Here is a 27693-nt window from a genome sequence, read left to right on the forward strand (position 1 = left end):
TTTTTTCAGCCTTTTTACCAATATATGCATATGCACATACAGAATTAAAATAATGATGCTGAGAATTCACACCCATCTCTCAAAAATTACATGACTATCTTAATAAATTTGTCAAGTGGCTGAAGATCCCACTCCTACCCCCCTTGATAGAGAAAAAAATAATTGGTATAAATGGTTGAGGAAAAGGGCTGGAACAGAATATATAATAGGGTAACAACAAGAGCATGCTTCAATTGAATAAGTATGTATTTTTTAGAATTTGTGTAAGAACTAGTGATGCACAGTTCTAAAAATTTGAATATATATTCCGATGCCTAGCCTCTGATGAACTTCTTTGTGAAGTCTTTTCTATAACTGGAGTTGATCACATTGATTTCATCCATACATTTTTCTAAGTCATAGTTTCTTTAACCATTGCTTGTGAAGAAACCAGCACGGTAACTTGCCTCTCAGTTTTTACAAGTTGATTCTGGATCATCTGTATTTTCTGAACTGTGATATAAAGAGAGGTATGAAAAAGGCACCAGGTTCAGGTTCCACACCGAGTTTTATGATCTGGTTGTGCACTTAGCAGAAAATTCTCCCAAATAAGCAATAAATTGTTGTTGTGATTTCTTTTTTTAAGAAAGCAAATTGTTTTAGTGAGCACAAGTCACCACTGGTCACCACAGAAAATCCTTGAACTCTTATTCTGGTTCAATACAACCTTATAATGAACCACACACAAATTCCTGCATTCATAAGTGCTATTGTTTGACCTGTCTAGCATATCTCCACATATACTAAACATCTTTGATGAACTAGAGCAAGGGTGGGCATTTCTTGGCATCCTTAGCATCCCACTGCAGAAAAAAGAGGGATCATATTCAAGAACCTCAAAAACAACTCTATAATCCCATATATGATAGGTGGTTGTCCTTGGATCCCATAGTAGAACACCAGATGGAATTACTCAAGGTGAGAAAGGAATTTTGCCAGGTTCAAGGCCAGAACTGTAAAATTGTACCTCAAGAATCCTGGTAAGATATTTATAATTTGTAACCCAAAACACACAAACTAAGCAAGTCTAGGTTCCCCATAGTCTCAGACAATGATTATCCTGGTTAAGGTATCTCAGAGAAAGTGCCTATCCTACAAAACACAGTGAAAAAGAGAGAAAAGAAATGGATTAACAAGGTCAGACTGGTACCAGGAATCTTTTACAACAGGAAAACTTAGAAGTGAAAAAGGCAGAAAATCTTATTATAAACTATTCAAACACATCAATGTTTTACTGTCCCTGTGGATAATGGTATGCTGCTCTCATTTTCCTTGACTGACCAATTAGCTGCCCATCTTAAAGCAAACCACTCACCAGCAATAACAGACTATCTAACAGATTGGACATCTGTATACCTCAGGTTTCTTCTCTCTTATAGAACTTGGTAGTGTCATCCACAATGTCAAGGTTCATGTACTTCCTCATCTTTCATTGTAATATACTGTATACAACCATTTTCCAGCAAAGTCTGACTATACTCTAGCTAAGATAAACTAGCCATCCTCTATGCATGAGAATAAATGGATGCAGTTCTGATATAGAAGTAGCAATATGGACAAAATAATAAGGGAACGAAGACATGTCAACTTTCCAGAACTGATAACTGAAACATGTTCTCTTTTGAACACAGGAATATCAACGTGAAACCATTGTGTGAAGCAGCTGAACTGTAACAAATGGAGAACTGTAGTTCTATCACCTGTGCCTTAAGTCAAAATAACAGGTTTTAAAACTTAAATGTGTCAATTAACTATTTGTATATCAATGGAATAGATGTTTTCCCTGCTTGTAACAATTACATGAAATTTCACTCTGATCTCACTTGCTATAATCCCACCTTCAATATATATGCATATAGCTTAGTCCACACCACTTTTGCTGTAACAAACATACTAATCCTTAAAATGCCACCTGATGTCACATTCTTGTGTATGTGCATTGATTAGATCTCTAATATCTTCTACTACTACTAAGATTTTTTCCTCCAGGATTTTACATTAAGATTGTCTTTGTCTTATACTCTTGGTTTCTCATTTTTGGATTGTGTTAGATTTAGATTGCTCTACATGGATAATAGATACCTGATTTGAAAGGTGTCCTCTCTAACACTTTCCAGCAATAGTAAAGTGAAATTAAAGTTCACGATGAAGAATTTTTGAAAAAACTAAAATCAAGCAAAAAGACCAAGGTTTCATGTTTAATGTGGGGTGAACATGTTAAAAGACTTTTAAAAACACTCATTTTGAATCAGATGGGAAACATAAAATATAATTCACTGTGTGTTTCCGGTTTTTGCCTTCAGACCACAAACTCTTCTAAAATTGCAGAATAAATACTACTGGATCAATGTTACAATTGTTCTTTGCTATCTTCTTAGCATAAGACTGCCTATCTTGCATCTAGTGTCAACAGGAAGTAAGTACCATCAGTCAAAGATGAGCAAGGAAGAAAAGAAGGAACATACCTGATGCTCCCAAATGACAATCAGTGATAACTTTAATAGAATAACTTTGGCTCAAATAGAATCATTGTTTTTGTAATAGATTGGGGAAGCTCTGGAATAGATTTTATAATCCACAGGGCCTCTAGGAATGCTGTGTGTGGGAGGATGAGGTCTATCACTGGCCATGATCTGCAAGGGGGGTGCTTTGGAAAAAGTATTTGGAAACTAGCTTGTTCAAAGCGCAATTGAAAAACAGCCAAGTAATGCATCTTTGAGCTCTGGCTTCATTAAAAGCGTTACTTTTCTCTTTTAGCCCTTAAATTGCTGGGGACCAACAGTTCCTAAACTGCAAGGCTATAACCACAAATCTGGGATTGAGCCACAATGAATCAAGTAGGACTTATTTTGATTTGACATGGACAGAATCGTATGAGTTGTAAGTCTTGTGATGAAATATTCCTCCACTTCAAATGTGCTCCCATTTATGAAGGAGGGAGATGATTTAAGATGAATTGGGGAAGGGGGGAGAATTCCATTTCTACTTTGTGATGGATTATCTTAGCACCCTAGCAAGACTGTGGCCAATAGTCCTTTTTCTTTCTTTTTTTTACAAAACTCTTAAGGTGTGCTTGTAGTAGTGGGAAGGCTATCTATCTATCTATCTATCTATCTATCTATCTATCTATCTATCTATCTATCTATCTATCTATCTATCTATCTATCTATCTATCTATCTATCTATCCATCCATCCATCCATCCATCCATCCATCCATCCATCCCTATCTCAGTATCTCCCATCTCCCTATCTATCTCCTATTCCTACAATGATTTCCTGACTACAAAGAGGTCAGGTGCCTCTTGTAAGAACAACAGAGATAAAGGCAAGGATCCTTCATGTTGCTATGAACGTCCACAAGGTTTTTTCCCTCTAAATAAGTTGTGTGTGAACTACAGGTACAGAATACTCCACTCAGTATGTCTACTGCTAAAAAAGGTACCAAGTTACTCTTTGATTGTTTTCTCAATGGAACTCCCTCATACTTTCTTGGAATCTAGATGCAGAATGCAGAGAACCATGGAGATGACATTGGGGAAGCTAAGCAGAAGCAGCAATGAAGCCTGGGCAATAGCAAAATTGTGAAAAAGAGCTCAGATTCCTAATTTGCTACAGTATAAGGAAGGGCAACACTCAGTCTGGCTTTCAAGATTCTGTTACTATAACCTTTATCAAACAACTACACTTCCAATCTGATTTGTGGGGTCTGTTTCCTGACTTTCCCTACCTCAAAGGGCTTGCCCAGAACATCCTGTCACACCTAATTTCCCTCTCCCCTGCATATAATCAACAAATCAAAAGATTCTGCTCTCTGCATTTTACAGCTAATGAATATTTGAGAAGGCAAGCTGTTGGATGTTTCAAGAATTGTAGATGTTTAAAAAAAGCAGAATTGTGCATATCAAAATGTTCTCCCTGTGCTTTGCAATTGTACTGCATTTTTCATACAGATTTCATATAGTTATCAAGAAGAGTGCTGGTGACAAAACACTGGAGCAATTGTTATGATATTTAGTTGCATTTCATGCATCTTTGCAAAGCTCTCAGTTCCTCTCCCCACCCCAAGTCAGATCCCCAGAAAATCAGTCATGGCAACTGAGGAAAAAAACTACAAGAGGAATTATTTCCTCCCATTCTATATAATGAATATAAGTACAAACCTCGGTTATCTCTGAGAGTAAAATTGGGCTTCTGCATCATTTCAGGTGGTAAATGGAAGATGAATCTTGGGCCATTGGCTGTATCATCTTTGTCCTCTGCGAAAATTGTAATTAGTGGCTGGAAATAAAGGGACTCGTAAGTATGCAATACATTTGAAATCTCTCTTCCCCCCTCAACTGTTTTTTTTTTTTTGGTAAGCAAATTCTTGAATAAAAATTGAATAGTTATAGAGTATAAAGCCATAAGTATTCATCCCATAATCCCTCTTCAGTACAACATGTACCATACATATTGAAAAACCCAAGGAAAAAAGTGGTTTTGGAAGAAATAGACAAATCTGAAAAATAAAATTATAGACTGGAAGCTGTTCATAAATGTAATTTACAGAATAATAACATAGTGTGATGATTTAAGGTGATTTTACAAGGGGTTTGGACGAATTCAGAAAAGCTACAAGTTTTGTTTGCTGTATGCTCCATAACTGTACTACTATTTAGAGGCACTAGGAAAGGAAGAGGCCTTTGTCCTGCTGTTGGATCTCATGGACACATCTGGTTGGCAGCCATATGAAACCAAATGCTAAGACACTTTCTCTGATCCTGCAGGATTTTATTATGAAATATGATAGGGTGCATGTTGAACTGAAGAGGAAGAAGGAAAAAAAAATGGACTTGTATCCTATAACTAGTTACACCTCCCTAATGACAGATGGATGAATAACTACTATGTTTTCTTCAGCTTCAGCTTTCCTATTATATGAAGGACTTTCTCTTAAGCTCTAAGTAAGGAGAACAAGTGTTGGTCTACCATGGCAATCATTGTAAGCAGGAATGCCCCACCATGCTTCTGCTACTCCAGCAGAATCTATAAATTTGGAAAACTTGATGGATTCTGCCTAGTTCCTTCTCCTCTCAGAGGTCATATTCAATCACCCCAGAATCCTCAAGAGAAAGAACAGCATTGAAAGCAAAACACAAAAAAATATACCAGTATAAAACTTTCCATGTTGAGATCTGCTTTGTAGAATAAACCTTCAGCCAAAGTACATTCTGAATCCCTCATGCTTTAAAGTAAGGAAAGCAGTAATAATAGTCTTTAAGGTATGTTAAATAGTAACGGTAGTCTTCCTGCTGCTACTACCAATAAAGGAAACAGATTTAGTAGAGCGGCTAAAGCTGGACTGTTGCTATCAGGTTTAGGGCCCATAACATGGAAGTTTCCAAATTCATCATTACATTTAATTTATTTATTTAAACTCAGCAGAAGTCCTGGCCTGCCTTTCCCGCTTTTCCTTCTGTCTAGGGGCTGTCTGGAGAAACCAAAGTGGTCATTCTTGAGTGAAAAAGAGAAAGTGGAAATGGTTACCTTATTTGTCTGGGGTTTTTCACATAGAAAAGCTTCGTAGGGCTCTTTAAACTTGGGGACATTATCATTTAGGTCAAGGACTTTAATGGCTACTGGAACTTTGGCTTCCTGGTGCCGATTATCTGCAATAGTTATTCAGAAGGAAAAACATAATAGCACAAAGCACAAAGTTGTCTGTTTTCTCTACCATGGATGTCACAGAGATGAAAAACAAATTTCTCAGCCTTTGACCTACTCAACTTTCCTCTGTGGTCCCCAGGGAGCAATAACTCTGACACCTAGATTATCAGTGACTCTGTTCACATGACACCCTGGCCTACAAACAGGAAAAAACAACCCTGGTTCTGTTTGGGACTAAGGTATCTCTCCTAGTTAACCATGTTATCTGAATGATTGATGCAGGCTGATAGTAAGTGATGAGACTCTTCTCTCTGTGGCAGAGAGACACTCCTAGAAAGGCCCCATAAAAAGGGATCTCTGCAAACTTTGTGGTTGTTTGGGTTTTCACCCACCTTGCACCCCCATGGCTATATAGGAAAAGAAAAATAGGTTGAATGCAAAGGGTACAACCCCCTTTCTGCATGGACTGAGATATTTTATATAAAAATTATAAAACAAAACAGGAAGAGGAAAGGAAAGGAAAGGAAAGGAAAGGAAAGGAAAGGAAAGGAAAGGAAAGGAAAGGAAAGGAAAGGAAAGGAAAGGAAAGGAAAGGAAAGGAAAGGAAAGGAAAGGAAAGGAAAGGAAAGGAAAGGAAAGGAAAGGAAAGGAAAGGAAAGGAAAGGAAAGTTTATGCACTGCCAGGGTCAACTGCCCAGCAAAGGGAATATTTGGTACATCTGTATGATCCAAACATGACCATTGACTTTCTCAGTATTAACTAAAGTTGGTTAAATGGCATCAGAATTAATGAGTTCTGATCATCAGACCATCTCATTAATAGACCATGTCAATTGGATAGTTTTTTTAAAGCTCTGCTCATTAATATTTGAATTTAAGATTGGCATGATTTCTAGTTTGGCAAGGTCAGAAATAAGCAGCATGAAATCAGACTAGCCCATTACCATAACAAGGGACAGGTAGAAGCCCTTTCTCCCACTCCGAAGTGGGGGGCCTCAAGCCCATTGCACCTTGTGGTCAGAAGAAAAAGGTACAAAAATTAAGCCTTGAATTCAGCTATAAATAGAATGTCCTTTTTATGCTGGAAGGTTGCCAGGGTTCTTTCTTAATGCCTTGCATAGTACTTACAATAAACATATTATCAGATACCTATATCCTGGATCTCTGGCTGCACAACTTCCAGTTCTAGCATCGTCCAGAGGAAGCCTAAAAATTGTACAGTTGAAACTGAACACTGATGATTTGGCTAATCTGATGTGCATTTTGGCTGACTGGAGACTGCTCGGTCATATGGACAGATTAATGATCAGCATACAATTATTCTTCCTGCCCCACCACAAACTAGAAATTGATCTGGCCACAGGATAAAAAGATTAAGTGACTGCTATGTCATGCAGTCAACAATATGCGCTGAGCTTGCTTCATCCAAAATTACCTCTTTGTCTCTCTTGGGTTTGTGGAAATCCAAATGAGTTTGTGGCAATGAGTTATTGAGCAATATATCGATCAAGCATGGAATCAACTCCATGGGCTTGATATAAAATAATGGATGGCCTTATTTTAAATTGCTTCATTTTTGGAGATACATAATTCCTGCATCTAAGATTGGTTTGACTGGCTGTGATGCATGCATATTTTAGTCATGTCCAACATCATCACACTGCATCCATGGTCATGTAGTCATGTTGTAATTACTTGACAGAACTTACTGTTGATACTTGCCCTCCTTCTCTTTTTGTTCATTAAAGGAAAATGAACTTGAATTTCTAAGAAATGATACAGACCAATGCTACAAAACTATCATTCTGGGAAGCCTTTTTTTTTTTTAAGTCCTATTCAGTACATTAGGATGGAAAATATATGGGGTGGGTGGGTCTTTGGCATCAGGGAAAGCCCAATCAGAGAGCAAAGATCTCAGACCCTGCCCCCCCCCTTAAGTCTGGCTTCTGCCCGGTAATGAGAAACTCAAGAGGGAAGACCATGTTCAGTTTCTGCAAAATATTCATGCCTGTTGACATCAGGAAATGGATAGGAGAAAATATCTTCATCTAACAGTGCCCAGAATCATTCTGGGTTTCAGTGGATGGTGTACTGCTGAACATACAGTATATTCATATCAGTAGACAGGCCTAGCAGCATTCTACCTTTTTATTTCAAGCTACAACCCAACCGAGGTACCCCCGCAGGCCTAATGTAAAATCTCACCCAAGGTGAAAGGGACTGTAGTTGAAATACCAGTCCCAACGATATTGGGATCCCAATACCTTTCACTTCTTCAAAAGCGGGGAGTGTGGCACATACCAGAATAGGACAACAGTTTTTGTTGAACACTTACGAACTTCTGATGCGAACACTGAAATATTGTGCCAGGCTATTTCTTCCCTATCCAGTTTCTTTGTGGTTGTAATTGAACCATCTTCTAGACTGATGCTGAAGTATCTGTCGAGGTCAGTGTGACGATCAATTGAATATCTAAAAGGGGATGCAAATGAAGTAATTAGAAGAGAATTGTTCATTGTCCTCAGCTCATTTAATGTCTCCCAAACAGTGTAGCAAAGATTACTTTAAAAATAGCTTAGTGGGAACATGCTTAGCAAGATGAAAATATTAATTAGAGCTACTAAATCACTTCTAAATGGAAACGGATTGCTATTTCTTAGTAATGTGGAATAACAACATATGAATAAAGGGTAATATACATCTTGCTTTTCTTTGTTTTTGATAGTAAGAACTATTTATTAAGGTAAAACTATTCAACTATTCAATGGGTGTAGAAACTCTCCTTGTATCCCCAGATGAGCAAAGGTCTTTACACAGAATGAATATGTGACCCCCCCCCCTTCCATTCTCTCCTTTGATGCCCCCTTCAAAACTTTGCTGGTACACAATGGGGAAGAACTGAAGAGGAGAGAATTGTCTATTTATGTGGACTCCCAAACATGTTACTTATTTATTTATTTATTTAATTAATTAATTAATTAATTAATTAATTGTTAAGTTTATATGCCGCCCATCTCCCCCAGAGGGTGACTCTGGGTGACTTACAATTAAAAACCAAGACAATAAAAACAATAAAAATATAAATACCCCCTGATTAAAACGCAGATAACAAATCTATAAAAGGAAATGATGTATGATGCAAAGTTCTAAATCACAGCAGGAATGTATGCATTGTAGAACAAATTCCTTTCTTCAGCTCTTCGTCTAATGTGTAGACGTAGGATGGCAAGGCCAAGAAGTAAAACCCTGTTCTCCCAACTATGCAGGGCTCCAGTTGCCAATAAGAGGGGCATCCTGTGTAGTGTTCTTTCTTGCCACATACTCCCTATAATTGTTTGCCCCTAGTGGAAGCAAGGGAATCCGTGAAGTGATGACATGATATCACTGAGTAAGGCATAATTCATGTTGCAGGGTCTGGGAAAGAACTCGGTGCAGAGGTCTCATTTTCATCAGCTATTCTGTTCCTTGGTTGCTTTTGAACTCCACCTCTAGCATTGTTCACATTGACTGTGCTGCAACCACTGAGAGTTATAATTCAATGTCACAATTTCCCCACCTTTCTGTGTGACTTAATTGTCAAGTACCTTACATGAAGGTTCTTACTCACAATCTGTTTTAATATTTTTCAAATGTCATCTTAAAACAGTTGGAATCACCTAAACACTGTTAATATTGAAACTGTTTTAATAACTATGTATCTCTAGAAGCAGGCCAGTTTATAGAAATGGTACTAGCTTGTTTGCTGCAAATGTATCATCCTATTTTGGAGCTAAGAGTTAACGACTTGTATTCCAACAATGAAATTCTAGTTGTTGCAAAGAGCAATATGTGCTGGGTTCACATGTCTGCCTAGACCAGTTTATTAATGCTTGGCTGAACGATGGTGGATCATACCTCTTACAAAATCTGAGCTCCAAATGTCAGTTCTTCCCTTTCCATCTACTTAGATATATCACAGATCAGAAGTTCTGGGAATTGGACTTTTCTTATGCACTTGAATCCTTATTATGGTTGATAAGTATCTTGAAAAATACATCTCTTGGAGATTTTTGCCTCTGTAATGCTTCTGAGCTCTATTCCAGTGATGGCATTGAGAGTGCACTAGGGCTAAAATATTAACTGTTTAATTTCATTATTGTGTATGCAAATAAGAAATAATTATAAAAAGCAGTGCATATCCACAGGTATGTGAGTTCATGCACACCAACCTCCACTGTTATTTCTATGTTTCTGCACAACATCATCAGACTTTTTCTTCTTAAGATGCATACTGAGTACGGTAGTAACTATGCCTGGAAATTACTATGCCTGGTAACTAAGGAGGAATGAGCAGATACGATTTTAGTATCTCACATTATTATTGTATTGCAAGTTATCACTGATGGGATTTGCAGCATTTTCCATTTTAAGCCATTGCTGCCTGTTGCAAGCATACCTTATAGGACTGTTTTTAGCATCAGGGTCTTTGGCATGCACCCGTCCAACTGGAGCACCAGGCCCTGCATTCTCTTCCACTTCAAGGATGTAAATTGGTGCTAAAAACATGGGTGGTTCATCAGCATCCTCAACATTAATTTTCACAGTCACGGTATCCTTGAATGGTCCATTGCTGATGAATTTGGGGTCAATATAGATGTTGGCTGCCTCTACCTTCAGACTATAGGTCCTTTTGGTTTCATAATCAAGTTGCTGGGGGACAAAAAAGGGAAAGAGAAGGTGTCATTCTAAGGGTGTTTTTACAAACAACAAAAAATAAAGATAAACCTCCTTAGAGTTGAGTTCAATCCTTACTGCCTTCATCGATCCATCCATGAAGTTTTCTGATCAGCATTATATAACTGGCCTTCTCCCAGGATGATTTTCAATTTCCCAGTTTGGCCTCCAGCCTGGAGGTTCTCTGATAATCTCCCATCAAAATACTAACCAGAACCAACCCTGCATAGTTTCCAGACTAGGTAAAGTTAGCCAGATGCTGCCATCTGCTGAAACCAAACCCACTTTATTTTCGTACCGTTTTCCCCTGCACACATAATTCCTATATTTATTTTAAAAGATTATTTTTTCCTTAAGCAATATTTCTTTAAAATATGAAAATCAACTATTAGAGGCAGGTCAGGGTCCCCCCCCCCCACACACACACTATTTTTGGGTGTGGATGCAAGGTATCATAAATTTAGGATCATCTTTGTTCTGGGTAATATGGTATGTCACATTATGGCATTTTCAGAATCATGCATATTTATAGGTAAAGCAGGCAAGCTGAAATGATTTCTTTACTGCCCAATATTCAAAAACAGAATTGAACAACATGAATTTAAGGGACACCTGATGTTTTATGACCATTCCTGCATCTCCAAGGCCCAGTATGTAACCTTAAGGATAAATAAAGTCTTATTAACATTACAAGTAAATATCTCGGTAGGGTTGACTACAGAGGGCTGACAGGGTAGACACTGCTGTTAACTAAACCATGGTAACATCTCCTAATTTTTGAGATTATTTAAGGCACAAATACCATAAGGGAAGCTATAATCTGGATGCCCATGTTAATAATGCCTGGTCAAAATGCTCCCAAATCCTAGAGCCGTTAGAGATAATATTGCTCATGTAGCATACTCAAGCAAAACAGGGAGCTCCATTTGATAACAGTTTGTAGATTCTGATATGTAGTTGGTCCTACCTGGGGTAAATTCCACTTGAAATATAGATATCAAATTCAGATTTCACATCTCACATTTCATATATACTTATCCATGCACATAAGTCTCTTACATGCATAATTATTGTAAGTTGTTCTGAACTTTTTAAGGCTTTACAGAAAGCTAGTAGGGTCAAAGCAAGTATAATCTCTGGAGAAATTATTTTCAGAGAGCACAAAAAAAGACTCTCCTCTGGGGACCCACCAGATGACATTTCCTAAGAAACAGGACCTGGAACATGCCTCTTCTCCTAGATCTCACAGGATGGGTAGATACAACAGGGAAGACATGGTCCCACAAGTAATCTATAAGTAAATATTCAGATTTGTAGCAGTAATCTACTTAGTAGTAAAGGTGAACCTCCAAGACTTATGTTGCCGAGGTGCCAGACTAATATCTTGCTGCCATCTTGTGCCAAGAATCCTTTCTTCTTCTTCAGTATCTGCTTTGCTTTCACATTGCCTTACTAGAGAAGACATATAGAGCCATTTTCTCTCCCTCTCCCTCTCCCTCTCCCTCTCCCTCTCCCTCTCCCTCTCCCTCTCCCTCTCCCTCTCCCTCTCTCTCTGTGATAGGTGTCCTCCAGATGGATTGGAAGTTATCTTTGTGTATCAGGGACATTGACCACACTGGGATAAACATTAATTTCAACCAGTAATTAAAAATCTAGATTCTGATCTCTTATCTGTACGGTTCCTATTTCTAACCTCAAAATTTCATTGGAGATACTTCTAGGAATTGCATAATTGATTTGAGGAACTTAGATTTTAGGAACTTAGACCTTTATAGGTTGGTATAATGCCCTAATTGAGTACTATAGAACAACCCCCAAACATACAGAAACACCGATCAATTCTGCAGGGTTGGCAAAGTCATTGGCTTTAATGAAACTGAGTCCTGCAGCTTCCATTTCAGTTTTGCATACAATGTTCAGCTTGGTGATATTGGCTGTGTAATGAAAGAAAAAATATTTTGGAATAGTGAGCTGAAACCAAAAAGTGGCTTTTGCTGAAGTGCCTGATGGAAACACAGTGCTGATCATCCCATGTCTGCTTTATTTCCCCCTCTTATTTTCCCCCTTATTTTTTTCTGTCAACAGAGATTGCATTCAGAAGAAATACTGACAGCCAAAATTAAGTTTTCCTCAGGAAAAAGCCTGCATACACAAAAGAAATCCCTTGTAATTTTCACATTATCTGGAAATTCACACTGTCCTGCCAGCTTGAAAATAAATGCTTCATTATAACTAAGGCAATCCCCTTCATTTATTTCCAAGTTAATATGCAATATGCTTTGAAGAGTGAACGGTGTTGATTTCTCAAGGGGGGATCAGTAAAAGAATAATGTACTTTTCTTCACTTTAAAATGATGTTAAGGAGCTTCAATGCATCAATGCTTTATTTTTATAATCTCTTTCCTTTCATTCTGGCTCCAGGCCTTAGGAGATAAGAGTAAAATGGGATGCTAGAAGTTAATCATAGCTTCATAAACAAATTATCCCAAAGTGCATTTGCTCTGATATTCTTACCATGAGTGATAATCTATAGCTATTATATGTTCCATGAGGCATGGAAAGAAAATGAAGTATATTATCCATTAAGGAATAAAAGGAATGCATTTCTTACCTTCTTAAGCTTCACAACCCCTTCCTGAGTCTCATAATCTGTTGTGATTTCAAACATTTCTATACCATCGCCATCAATGATGTTGTAAGTTACTAAACCATTTTCTCCAATGTCTGGATCTTTGGCTTTTACTCTTCCAGCTTCCTCCCCAGGAACGGATGCTTCTGATATTGACATCTGATAAACACCTAGGCAAAACAGTGCTTATCAATAAATAAGCTATTGTTAATTCCTTTAGGAGTGTTTGTTTTATTGACTTCATCAAGATGTGCAAAAAGTAGCACAAGAAATAGACACTGACATTCAGAGATTCTAGGTCAGATACAGGCAACAATTCATCCATCCAAATGTCCCTTGGCACTTTAGTTTCTTGCCTCATCCCACTTTACTTTTCTAGGGAACTGTTTAATTAAAAAATAGAGAAATACTAATTTGGCAGATTATAAGGCAAAACTCCACCCAGAGTCATTATAGACTTGGGTGGCCTTATACATTTCTTAAAATAAAATAGCTCTACCTTCTTCTATGGAGGCTCTGTAATGAACGTTCTTGCTTTTCTACTCACATTTTTTCTCCAGCTTCTTCTTCTTCTTCTTTGGTAGAATAAAATATGCAACTGCTACCTAGATGAAATTTCAAGTCTGTGCTTATGTAAATCTGTTTTGAACTAAATGTGTCTCAGAGTGAATTCACTAATCATTTGGCCCTTTCTGGAGTTTCTGGAGCGCATTAACCCATTTCATTAATCCAGTTAAGATGAGGGGCACTGTGAACACAACTCAGGAGATGCAAAACTGTAAAGAGTGCTGGCACTTTAAAAAAATGGAGGGAGGGAGGGAGGGAGAGGGGGAGGAAGGAAGGAAGGAAGGAAGGAAGGAAGGAAGGAAGGAAGGAAGGAAGGAAGGAAGGAAGGAAGGAAGGAAGGAAGGAAGGAAGGAAGGTAGGTAGGAAGGTCTGAGATTGTTGGAGTGCCTGGAAAGGCTGTGAACAAAGCACTTAAAAACAGCAGTAAAGTTGAAGGAAACTGAAATAAAAGGATCAGTATTTCTTTTTACTATATACACAGGACATAAGCTTGGCATGTGGAGTCAATTTCCCTGGGCCCCTAAGATAGAGGAAGCCATATCCAAATATGATTTAATACTTATAAATTATCAGTTGGATCAATACTTGGCTCCCCAACACATTTCCATTCGCTGGAACACTGAAAACAATGCTATACCCAAAAATTTTAAGACAACACTCTGATTATCATGAAAATTAGGGATGGGTGATTGTTTGTTCATTTCACTTTTTTCCAATAATATGTCAAAATCCACACACTCATATGATGCCTATATAGTGGGTGCTGCACGGGCATCAAGTAGATTTTAGGATACAAATCATGGTATTGGTTTAACATGTAAAGACCTAATTGGACTGGTTTGTAGGTATTTAGAGGATCACCTCGTGAAGGTACAACTGATCTGACTGGTTTGCTTGTCTCGTTGAGAGTGAGGTGCAATCTGGATTGTGGCAAAGCCCAAGTAGTAGTACCTTATAAATGCAGTTCTAATGACTGCTTGATGATATAATTGGTGACATGCTGTGCAGCACTGGGGATTGTGCATGACTTTGGGTATTTATATAATGTAATCATTTTCATTCATAAAATACCCCCATCTGTGGATGCCTTCTGTTTGCCTGCGTATTTAAGAAGGGTTAAATCTCCATGGATGTCCATTTCATAGTTGATGCATCAATGATGATTGTGTATATATTCACTTCTAAATACAAAAACCATATAAGCGAATTAAAAACCTGTCATAATGGACACCTCCGTAAACCAGATGAATCCATCAAACCGCAACTCATGTGCGGGCTTTGTCAATCTTGGATACTACTGATGAAATCAATCTAAACAGAGAAACCACCATGGAATCTGCTTTTAAGAACACAGACCTTGTCCCTGCTGTGCTCACAAATTCATAAAAAAGATGGAGGGGGAGTGTTTTGTATTTCCTCCCCCACCCCCCTTTGGTCTCTTGTCTTACAGTGCATAATTATTTCTCTCTAAAGTATGTTTTTATTGCTTCCATCCAAGACAGCCTCATCTGTCTCAGTTAACAGCACTTCCCACCAAAAGTCTAGACCACATGCCATTGATCTCAGCAGGGGTATATTTTTAAAACATCATCGTCCAGTATGTTTTCAAAATGAGGCAGCACACAAAAGTCCCTACCTCCTCCTGTGCCTTAATCCTTGTCTTTGAAATAGTTCACTGTGTGTCACTGGAAATGGCTTAACTCTTTTATGTATGGTTTTTTTTTTCCTTCTAAAAGAGAGCTTTTTTAATATATATATATTCTGAATGTAAAATATGCATGATATGCCTCTTGATTCCTTTTGGTGTACATGAATTATATCAGAGATAGAAAACATTTACGGGTCGGTGGGCTTATTTGAAATTTGGGAATGTGCTATGGAGGTTTAAGAAAAAGGCTGCAAGGGGAAGGGTGGAGGCTTGTTCATGAAATGGCTACGTTGGTGGACGTGGGCCATCGCAACACTACCATCTACAAAAATCAAAGTGGTCCGGCTGCTCAGTGCCATTCAATCTAAAGTCCTAAGATATTTTCTACTATTCTAGCTTACCTTTGTCTTATTCCTGGGCAGGTGGGCATATTTCCAAAGTATTGGCCAGTAGCCATCTACCATTCTTAATATCAGAAAGCAAGTGTGGCTCTACAAGAACCATATAAGTCAACACTGAAGTCAATGAAAAAGTATCACAACCCTGTTAAACTACAGTTTTAATTTCTTGACTCTCTGAGACAAGAAAGTTAGAATACTAACCTGATGAATCTTATATCTTGGGATGCATTGTGTATTGCTTAGAGAAGATACAACATTATTACCCAGAAAGCTTGGATCTTCACTTCCAAAGGCATCATGCTACAGAAGCTACTGGAGAACAGGGACCTCATGTTAAGGTGGTGCGAGTTTTGAAAATGGTTCAGAAATGGTGTTTCAGAACATGAGTGCAGCACCTCTTTAAAACAATCTTTTGCAGGCTTGTGGACTCCTTAAACAGGTTGTGTCTTTAATATGACTCCTTAAAGTAGCCATGTCCTTCTTTGGATTTGGACAAAAGCCTCTGGATAGTTGTACCTGCTCTTCCAAATCATTTTTGAAGCATGGCCAGCCCTATCATGATTCTAGAAATAATTATTAGTCATGATAAAAATATGATACTTGATTGCATAGAATCAGTATGTTACTGAATAATTGTTTGCTGGTAAGTAAAGGAGGAGGAGGGTAATTGCTGAACTTCAGCATGGCCTCTGTTTGGCCACTATGAGAAGCAGGGTACACTGGATAGAGTTCTTCTTAACTTACTCTGTGGGAACTTTGGTGGGTTGTCATTGACATCTGTGAGGGTAATTGTCACTTTGGTGGTCCCTGAAAGTCCTCCCATGTGTCCTCCCATGTCTTTTGCTTGTATCACAACATGATATTCTTCCTTTGCTTCTCTGTCCATGTTGGGAAGAGCTGTTCTTATAATACCTTAAAAAGATGAGAAGAAAAGGTTCAGGATATATTTTTCAAATTTTTATCTCATGGCAATAGTCTGTTCTTACGTTATTCATTTGCATAAGGGCTGACAGATATTTGTCTAGATTATTGTACAACAGGTAAGCTGCCTTCAGTGACTGTAGTATATATCAGATGTAGTTCACTCCACACATACACACACAATACAGTTGAATATCTACTGTTGATTAAAAAAGAGGTGGATGAAGAATGTGTTCTGTTCATATTTTTATACGAATTTAATGTATTTGTACTTCCTGCACTTATAGGATAACTAGAATGCAACTTTATAGCAAAATCTGTAAAATCTTTCCAGTAGAAGACTGCAAAAATGTATATATTAACTATGTTTTATACATGGACATGCATATTCAGGAACATGCATACATTAGAATTACATTATATTGCTTAGAAAATATATATCCCACACAAAAATTACAATACCATAGGTGAGAAGAACAAGAATATGTATGCATATGAAAATTTTCAAGCACGTTGTCTAAAAAGCACAGAACTGAAGGGAAAAAAAGAAAAACACAATAGAATCACCCATCTGTAAAATTGGTTTCTGCAAGAGCTTGATAAACTATTTCCATGATCTTGCCTGGTCCTGCTTATAATATGATAATTGTTAAGGTTTTAACAGAGAAGTCTGAGGAATTTGATCTTTGCCAACTCCAATATGAGAACAGGCATTAGGGCATTTCCACACAAAAGCTTGATTTGTGTTAGGTCCTCTCTGATTGCTACCTAAAACAGCTAGCCTCCCAGTAGCAACATTTTCTGCCAAACCTGTTGTAGTCACCCAATAAGGATGATTTGCTGTTGTTTGTTTTAGGCAAATGAAAGTGAGGCTACATTGTGGAAATTGCATTTTGGTCTTTATGGGTTTTTGAGTTTTGGATCACAGTCAGAATGGTTCACTCATCCATATGTACTCAAGGAATCTAAACCAGGCTTAGTTCTCAGAATTTCCACAATGGACCCCTGAGCTGGCTTCTTTCTGACTTGCCTGTGGTATAGTTGAAACCACTACAAAGTTAGGACTGGGGTTTGTTCTTTTCTGGGGTACTGGGGATTTGAGACACTATGGTGCCATTTCCTCACTGAAGAGAAATCTTGCCTTACTCTTGCTCCACCTTAGTTCTGTAAGAAAAATGCTAGTTTGATGGCTCTACAGCTGTTCCTCACTAGGACAGATCAAATGAGCACATCTTAAACTGAGAAGCATTTTATCAATTTCCTCCTTTTCCACAGCTCTGCACCAGCTCATGTACAATGGGGCAGACTGATTATGCCATTCCCAAATACGTCTACAATGCCCTCTCTACCCCACCCAGAAGTGTTATAGAGTAACGGCAATAGAGTAAGGTAACAGAGGGAGATGTAACAACATCCCTTTTCAATAACATGTTTGCATCTGTTTTCGATGCAAAGGTTAAGACTATCATCCATATCTCCCTGAGCTGCCACAGTATTGTACTGTATGTATATGTATGTATTTGTGTCTGTATATGTACTATGTGTGTGTGTGTGTGTGTGTGTGTGTGTGACACATAATCTCCCATTTCATCAGCAAATGTTTGGACTGGCCCCAGTCTGAGATTCTGCCCTTCCTACTGAGAGATCAGTCTAGTTTAATACCATAAAAGCCACAACATCGTGCACTATTGCAATCACAGTTAAAAAAGGATTAGATAATTTTGACATGGTTTTGACCCCCACTCTAGCTAATGTTTCTGACTGACCGCCCCATCATATACACTACTCATATAAACCATATATATCCACACACCCCTTCCACTTTTAGCTTTTTTTACTTTATTGCCATTAGTATTTTTGTAAATCAAGTTAGTCATTTTCTCATTCTCTTTATTGCCTTATTTTTGTCTTTGACTGTATAGCAGATAAATAAAACCAGGCTACTTGGGGTATAGAGCGATGGAGGGATACTTTTGTGGCCGCAGGATATACAGTAGTTTATGGAAGAGCCGTGACTTTTGCTCCTGGTTCTCAGCATTTCAAGTTAGCAGAAATGTTAACAATTGTGCATTGCTTTTGCACTGCTTGTGAAAGTTGGGGGGGGGGAGTGAAAACAGTGGGGGTATAAAACTGTGCTCCCTGTCTATCAACTCTCACACCTCCCAAATGTTCCAATGCATTTCTAAGATCCATTCCTTCTTTCTCTTAGAAATGCATTGGAAAATATATTAAAATTGTATTTTATACTGCAGTTGTTCATGATTTTTTTTTAAATGGAGACAGTTCAGAAACAGGAAAGAATGGTAGTGAGTGTGAACATCACACAGAAGAGGTACGAACCTTCTTGGTAAATCAACATAGAAGACTAACAAGCTGTGTTTAGTTTGGGGAGCCATTTCTTGGATATGTATTATCTGGAGTCTGTTGTTGATAACAAAATGTAACCTTTATCTAAGTTGGGAAGTAATAATACTGTCAATGTTTCTAAGCAGCTGGTTTAGACATTGACCTTTTCTTTTATAACACTTGCAATGCCATATACTATGATTTGGATATAATTCACATTAGAGATTCTTTTATAGCTTGGAAAAGAAAATCAGATTCTTCTCGTATGCAGAAGATGCATTTACTTTAAATCAAACAAGCAAAACAAATTATTTTAAAAAAATCCAAGGCCTGAATGCAAATTACAGGCCCAACAGAAATACACTGATGCTCTCAAAGTAAAGTTCTTAAGGCTCATGGAAACTGTCTGAACATTTGGCAAAGGGAAAGAAAGTTTCTGCCTGGGGTTGGGATAGAGATTCCAGGATTTGCCAAAATTGTAAAAAAGAAGGTTGATGTTCCTTGTCATTGTTATTATTGTTAAAATCGGTGGGTTAGGTTTGCTTTAAGTTCTGATCTGATCATCATATTTGAGATATGTAAAGGAATCTCTTTCAGGTCATCACCCGCAGCCACTAAAACAAATGATCAGGGATAATGGAACCTGCAGAGTTCTTGGGGTTCTCTGAGCTTGGTTGTTTTCTTGCAGACATTTTGTTACCTGACGAGGTAAGATGGCAGAAAACACCAAGGACTCCACAGTTCAACCCTGAGCTGCAGATATTCTCCTCTAACGGAACCTGTAGTCCAATAACATTTCAATTACAGAGTCACATATGTAAGATGGGTTGCTATATAAATTGAATAAAAAATTAAATCTGGAAAGTTGCTGGTTTCTCACTTCTGTCCTAAAATTCCCTTTCACACTGTTGACTGGTACCTGTTTGTGGCTCTACAGAGAAATATGGTTGACCTTCAAGAATGCTGTAAACAAGTTTGGCACTATTTCCATAGGTAGGATCATCAGCATCTGAGGCTGTCACCTGAATTACAGATGTACCTGCAAACAGAAAAGGGAAGAGATAGATAGATAGATAGATAGATAGATAGATAGATAGATAGATAGATAGATAGATAGATAGATAGATAGATTAGATGTACATATGCTTTTCACGACTTCCAGAAGTTCAGGTTAAGTACAATGCCAATTTCACCTTTTACATAAAACAACAAGGACAATGAAAAAAGAAGAGATTATCTTTACTAATCATATCCTGGAAAATCCACATTTCATTTCGTTAAAATAGGTTTTACTAGCAAATCACCATTGATTATCCAACAGATGTATCAAGGATTAGGCCAGATCCCTGTTCAATTAATTTTTTGGAGTATACAGTTGAGTAAATTCTATTTGCTAGATGCAGTTCTCCTCCTCCCCTGCCCACCCCCTCTCCCAATGGCTTAATCTGATGATTTGGGGTGTTAATTTTAGGGTTGTGGAGCTCTTTAGATCCAATCTCTAAAAGCACTTTGGAGCGCATGGGAGTGTATACGCAACACCTGCCTGAAACATATTAAAGCAGACACATCTTTTCCCAGGACTGCTCTGCCATAATACGCTGTGTCAAAAGAAATACATTATATTACCACTTAATCTGATTGCTTGATTCATCCAACATGCTAAAGACAAGATTCCTAAAACAAACTACCCCACAAACTCTCAGCTCTGTTAACTGGTGGTAGATGCAGTGATTCAGCATTTTTGCTCGGAATCACTGGATGTTTCATGGGTGATTACTTGATTGGAAAGTGAATGATGTGATTGGAAAGGAAATGTAAAGCTGTGCCTTATGCTTTGTATTGTGTAAACGCCTTACATGGCCAGTACTGTGGTAGATACCAAATCATTTCCATGATATACACATTATAAAAATAAAGTGATCACTGGCAAAATATAGAATATAGTAAACCTATAGTAAAATTAGCTGAGATTGGCAAGCTAATTATGATCTGGCATTTTGTGCATAATTCATGTAGATGCACATGCAAAACTGTGCTGCTTGTTTGTTCCCTTTATGGATAAAGAAGGGGATGACTTCCCCCATAAGGACTATTATTTGCTTTTGAGAAGAATCACAAGAGGAACTGGATTAAGGACAACTGTTCTTCTAATTCTTTCCAACCAATGGAATGCTTGGGAAAAAAAATAATGAAAAAGAGGCAGGTATACTGTCAGCAAGATAACTCTCCCCAAACCAAATGGAATGGGACCAAATTAGGTGTGAGGGACAAGCCAGCAAAAGAGAGATTGAGTCTGAAAATGGGCCAGATCAGGCCAGGGGCTAAGAAAAAATTCATTAAAAATTCCCCCAACAACATCCTGATTAGGGGTGTGCAATGCTTGTATCCAAAGCAGGCCAAGGTGCTTTGGATCTGGTGTGGTCATCTTTTTCTGTACATCTGAGCATCTCCTAAAGCAGTCTTATCTTTTCCTGGACTTGAATGTGCAGGTTCAATAAAATACATGTTTGAGTTAAGGAGGCATTAAAGAGACACCATTGTCTCCATAACCCCACCCAAACTCAAAAGTGTATATTCTTGAGCTCCTGTGGTTACCATGCAAGCTTCAAGAAATTAGTCCATTACATGCTACAGGTACAGTGCATGGGCCCACACCATCCAAAGCACCTTTGTGTGCCTCAGATCCAAATTCCAGACTTCTGATTCTCTAATGGGAGAAGCAGTTGGGTACCAGTTTGGAATTTTGCTGATTTCTCCATGCTAAGTCCCCTTCATTTCTCCCTCGAGGTCATACATCCCAAAGAAGAGCTATTAGTAATGGCCAGGAATGAATTCATAAAGGCCAGGAATAAATTCCAGAAGCTCTGCATGCTTTCCAAAACTTGAGTTCCCAGTTAGCTGGGTCTTGCTTCTCATAAATAGAAGCGCTATTTCATCAGACTGCTGAAAACAGCTGCTTTAAGTTTTCTCCAACTGTCACTTAGCCAACAGCTATTTCATCATGCTACCTGAATTGTTTTCATCCTGGTGGTCACAATAAAAGCTGCAACTTAACTTGTTCTTTTTTTCCCCCCATCTTCTCTCCCTCTTGTATTTTCCTTTTGTGGCATAGCTTTTAGGTAGTAAAAATATGTCAGGTACTGTTATAGGTTCCTATTTTAAAACATTCTGGGACTCTTTTTTTTTTTTTGCCAAGGAATAAAATGCCTTAGATGAACAAACAAATATGTATCTAGATAGTACCGTTTCAGAATGCTTGCAGTCAGAAGGAAACCGAAACACAGTTATCCAAGCATGTAACAAGCTAGTGTATCAGGAAGATACCCATCCAGACTTCCTCTCAATTAATTTAGATGGGGAATGTTTTATCACTGGAGAGTCCTTAACCCTGTCTGAAGTGGTATGGAGCCTTGTCATACCTCAACCGATTTCACAACCTGACCGATTTACAGTGCACCTCCAAGGGAAGGTGCTATAAACTCAAGTTGCTTTTTCCTCTGGGTTATCACCCTTGCAGACAACAGGACAAGGAGGAACAGAAAGTTCCAAAGCAAGTAAAAGAACCTCATTGCTAATTTTTCAAACTATTGGGCGAAAGGCTTGTCTGCAGCTGCTCTGCTTCTCAAGAACCAAGAGAGAAGAAATTCCTGTTCCTTACCTAAAATAAAGGAGCAGAACAAAACCTGCTCCTCCAGCCACGACTAACACCCAGAGATTTTGGCATTTACAGAGAATTCCAGGACAGGAATGCATTCCTCTCCCGGCATTCTCTGTAAGAGATTCTTCACTGACTCGGTAAGAGATTCTATACACTGATTCCTCACTGTATTACAGGGGTATGATCAAAGTTCAGGTTTCCTTCTTCAATGATACTTGTGATAATTAAGGTTACACAACTCTGACCTATCCTAATCCTATCCTATATACAAACCCTAACTGAGGGTCAAGTAAATATCTAACATTCCAGCATGAGAATAATAGCACACGTTTGTGTTACATACCCACATTGGATCTCTCTGGTACATTGGCATGATAATTTTCATGAAGGAATTCAGGAGGGTTATCATTGATATCTTGGACTTTGACAATGAATTCTGAGGGTGGCTCCAAGGGTCGGTTGGTGTTTCGGTCCACAGCTTGGGCGGTTAATGTGTACTGAGCTCTTTCTTCTCGGTCCAGTGTCTTTGTTGCATGGATGTTCCCTGATTTGTCATCAATAACAAAAATAATGCCTGCTCCTTCACCTGAGAGAATGTATTTGATGTTCCCGTCACCAGAATCAATATCTGAATGAAGCTGAAAAATGCAAAATACATATTCACATACAGTCTCCAAAGCCAACAAAGGCTAATGTTTGTGCCAAATGTCTCTGATATTTTCCTCAACTATTCTTCTTCAGCTGTTATGGAAAATGAATCATTGCCTTTTCTTTTTCCCCAAGAAGGAGAAAGAAAAGTTAAATTCCCATGGATGGGAACTTGCATTACTTATAAAGATATCTGTTGATTGTACAATCCTTTCTCTAGTGGTCAATAGCCTCCCTGGCTTCCTACATTTCAACCTAAATCCATTATTGGAGAACTCATTCCATGGTGGCTCTTTTTAGTTCAGAAAGCAGGGAGTCTGAGTACGATAGAGAAAATAAAATAAAGGCAACATTAACTTTACAATAATAAAATAAGCTTAAAAATCAAATGCATTTTAAACCAACCCCCATAGAAATTCCATGACATATGGGCATGAAATTAGAAGAAGAAGAAGAAGAAGAAGAAGAAGAAGAAGAAGAAGAAGAAGAAGAAGAAGAAGAAGAAGAAGAAGAAGAAGAAGAAGAAGAAGAAGACCATCTCAAAAATATGTTTCCCAAAGAAATATATTGGGAAGTTAGGAGATAGATTTTGGCAAATCATTTCTAAATAAATATTAGTCATACATTAAACTGAAAATGTTAATGAATTGTTATAATGAAAAGGTTGAATAACTTCAAAATTTATTAGAGATGAATAGATAAGCTTTAGATGTTCCTACATTTTATTTGTTTTGTTTTGCCTTGCTTTGAAGTTGCACAAACTTATACACTGTATCTCGAAATACATAAATATGGATATAACTAGAAAGTGGTTTCACGTCATCTAGAAAGAGCATGTATGTGTCCGAAACATACTGTGGGGTTTGCTTTAAAATGCATTTTGTTTTGTTTTTTAACAAATGTGGAAGGAAAAGCTATTATTTCTGAAGAGGAAGCACAGAATATCTTAGGAAAGATTTTCCATTCAACAGATTCTTTTGATAAACTGCACTTTTTTCAAAAAATGTAGGTCTGCCAATTGTGAAGCTACAACCAAGGGAAGCATTGTTGCTCCATTGATTTCCACTAATCTCTCATTTCATAGCTACTTAATGCCCATCGTGATATTTTAATGAATGGCATTAAAGCAATTAATTGATGAAATGAAATCAGAATCCCACCACTCAAACTTTCACAGCACTAAAGGCATTTGGCTCCATGTACTGCTATGCATATACAGTAGGTAAGTTTAGGAACCATCTTTACTTTCCTACAGTTCATCCTATTTACGCTTGTAGAATGCTCAGCTGGTCTGATTTATTACACGGTGTCTGGCTATTTTAGGAAACTTTCCAATATTCTCGTGAAGAAAAAAAAAGCTGTTGGATTTTAGATAATTCAAATATGAGTGGTCCTGATACTTGATAGTATAGCCACAGCAGGGCTCATGCAAATAATATGTCAGAGATTTAAATCCGTATGATAGCAGGTGTCATCAAGGATTCAGACCTAATTTAGCAACTCTGTGTTCATGTTACCTAACAATTAGAATGATGAAAATTTGTTTTTTAATCTCAGCAATTTTTTAAAAATACACTGCATACTCCTTTTGCTCTACTTTAAGTTTATCTGCATTTATTGAGCCTGCCTGAATAATTTCTGGACCACGTTTATCAGATTAAGCCATTGTATTGAATTTAACTTGTATTCAGCTTGCTTGTTCAGATAGTATGCTAATCCTACCCTTGAGTCAAGCTCAGCTCCTAGTAAGGGCATCCATACAGTATTTTGGGGTGAATTGAAGGAGTATATTCCTGTCTTCTTCTATGATTTTTTTAAAATAGCCTTGATATTCTGTGCTAGTCTCTCATCCAAGTTCTAACGAGAGTTGACCTAGCTTTTAAAATCAAGCAAAGTGAACTAGCTGTTGCTATTCTATCCAGTAGGGATTAATTTATGGAACTGATTCCACAGAGATAATATCAACACTGACATTTTTGAAGGCACATAAAAGGCAGTGGTCATCACGAGTGCTGGTATATGTTCTCCTCAAATGTATTGTCCATGTTTCTTTTATACTTTGTCATTATAGCATCAATTTTATATCCAGTGTTCCCTTAAGGAATGTATGTTTTGAATGTATGTTTTGATTGGAGAAAAGTATCCCAAAATTCAGAGTGTAAAAATTGAAAAATAATTATATTTGGAAGTCTATAGTCTTTATGATTACATCCCAAATGTTTGGAGTTTGAAAAGGTCTTTCTGACTCCATGCAACCATCATTACCAAATTCAGTATTAATTTAGGGATTAGTTAAAATCATATTGGAATCATCTTGATAACAAAAACTAATTTTGAAATACATTCTCTGATCTTACATTTGGTGATTAAATAAGTTATATTTCCCTTATTCTACATATTAAATTTGTTTTTCTCTTTCAGTTAAATTTACAAGCTACTTTAGAATTCAGAACATAAAAACCACATATAATCAGAAACAAAAAGAATACTACAGATCATAAAGCAAGACAATAAGATTCAGAAGCCATAATAAAGTCAAGATCATATCATTTAAACTTAGAATGTGGGGGGGGCAAAACTTTGATGGTACAATGGATGCCTTGTATGAAAAATATTTTGCTTAAGCTCATGACATCTCCATTAAAGAAAGAACAGGGAAAAGACAAGAAGGAAGAGGATGTATGTCTGAGCCATATGGGCAAGTAACCAAACAAGTATAAGTTCCTTAGACAAAATTCCTTAGACAAATAAGATTTTTAACCTAAACTGAATAAGTGAAATACTAATGGAACACCTTTTGAGTTTATCCATATGATTCATTTATCTACCTAAGGATTCTATTTTTCCTACCCTTCTTGCAGGAAGCCCTGGAAAGCATAAATGGATCTCTATCTGATATGGCCAGCCGAGGCTTTTCATCTGGGTCTCGGACCAACATTCTAACCATTCCACAGAGTTGACTGTTAACCTTAAATACAGGATGGGTGGTTGCTTGGATGGATGTATTGCTAAGTGAATCAGTTCTAGCCTGAGAGAACTCAGCTGGATAGGAGAGGGCTTGTAATTAATCTTTGAAGAATAAATAGGATTTATACATGATGAATTACAGCAAAACAAGTTTCTTAGGGTTCTGAAACAAGAAAAAGGACAGGCTGGCTTTAAAAAAAAAAAACTTACTCGGCCTACTAGTACAGGATCCGGTCCAGTATATTCTTCTATTACAAAGAACTGGTTCCATACCCATCCTCTTTTTGACCTCTGGAGAACTTGCCCTTCCTTTCCTTTCTCATGATGAGCGTGGAGTGATGGCCTTGAGTGGTTTAGTTTGTCTGCCGCCATAACAAAGCTGTAGCACAGCATTCCCAGACAGATAAGGGCAGCATGTAAACAATGATCTTCCTTCATTTTTGGTTAATGTATAGGCACCAGAGTATTCCCCGATTTTCCCTTTCTTCTCAAAGGGTCACCACAACAGTAAAAAGGAATATTATAATCCTCTGGAAATTTCACAGGTTTTCCGTAACCAAGATGTCAGTGTTCCTTAAGTCCATCACTTTAACTCTGTTTAGACTCCAAATGGTTTCCTAGAGAGAGAAGAAGCACCAAACAGAGGACAGAATTAGTTCCCTGTGTTTATTCTAAGCTCAGCGTTTCAGAAACTTAGCAGGTAACAAAAGCTTAATCGACCATTGTTTCTTTCCCAAGATAATAATATAAATGAAATATAAGGACACTATATAAATTATTCACTAGGATGATCAAGATTGAATTTTCTCCCTAGGTTGGAAACAATAATCCAAGAATATCTAGAATTGTCAGGATATCATATTCTTTAATAACTTGCTCAAAAACATAAAATTCTATATTAAATGGAAAATTTCCAGAACTGTAGGACAGGGATGAGTACTCATTTTAGTCTTTAAACTCCCCTCCATTTTTAAAAGAAAATGTTTGAATTTTTGGGCACCCACTTTCAGGGGTTTCAGTGGCCCAAAGTAAGATGTGAACTGATACTTTTTAAACAGAATCTTATTGCTGCCTTTGGGGGGCAGTAAAGTCCACATCTTTATTCAATAAAACATCACTTCTGAAGTCCATAGCGAAGGCCTATCCTTTCTGGTATCAATAAACTAGAGCAGAAGACTTTCTCACTGTCTGCAAAGTAGTTTATCCTTATCTTGGGTTGCATGAGCAAAAAGATATCCATCAGAACATGAAGAGTTATCTCTAGGGGTATACCCTTATGCATGTATAGGATTTTAAAGAGGCTATGAGTTGTTTAAGATTTTTTGGCCTCCCTGCTACTGATGAAGTCCCCAACCAAGGTCAAAAATCTTGGGGCACTATCTTCAGAGACAGTGAACCTGCAAGGCCAAAATGTGGTGGAACATTATTCCATTCCCAATCCTTTTTCAGTTTCATAACACAAGGTATACATGGTCAGAAGTGGTAGCTTATTGGATTTGGATAGGATCT

General features: G+C 37.7%; 1 protein-coding gene across 2 annotated transcripts in view; it reads right to left on the bottom strand.

Moving 5' to 3' along the window:
* CDH11 (cadherin 11) overlaps positions 1-27693 on the bottom strand; it is a 108651-nt gene that overhangs the window by 11266 nt on the left and 69692 nt on the right. For both annotated transcript variants that reach the window (XM_088136007.1, XM_088136005.1), the window contains 9 exons: positions 26395-26801; positions 22913-23207; positions 19831-19950; positions 16389-16556; positions 13011-13198; positions 10122-10375; positions 8022-8158; positions 5567-5688; positions 4201-4318 (listed from right to left, as the gene is read on the bottom strand). In XM_088136007.1, the coding sequence (XP_087992133.1) occupies positions 4201-4318; positions 5567-5688; positions 8022-8158; positions 10122-10375; positions 13011-13198; positions 16389-16556; positions 19831-19950; positions 22913-23207; positions 26395-26622 (1630 nt within the window). In that variant the 5' untranslated portion in view covers positions 26623-26801. The remainder of the gene's footprint in view (positions 1-4200; positions 4319-5566; positions 5689-8021; positions 8159-10121; positions 10376-13010; positions 13199-16388; positions 16557-19830; positions 19951-22912; positions 23208-26394; positions 26802-27693) is intronic.

Source organism: Python bivittatus, unplaced genomic scaffold (assembly GCF_059951505.1).
Source record: "Python bivittatus isolate LINGU-HERP-01145 unplaced genomic scaffold, Pbiv_v1 ctg000190_np1212, whole genome shotgun sequence".
NCBI lineage: Eukaryota > Metazoa > Chordata > Lepidosauria > Squamata > Pythonidae > Python > Python bivittatus.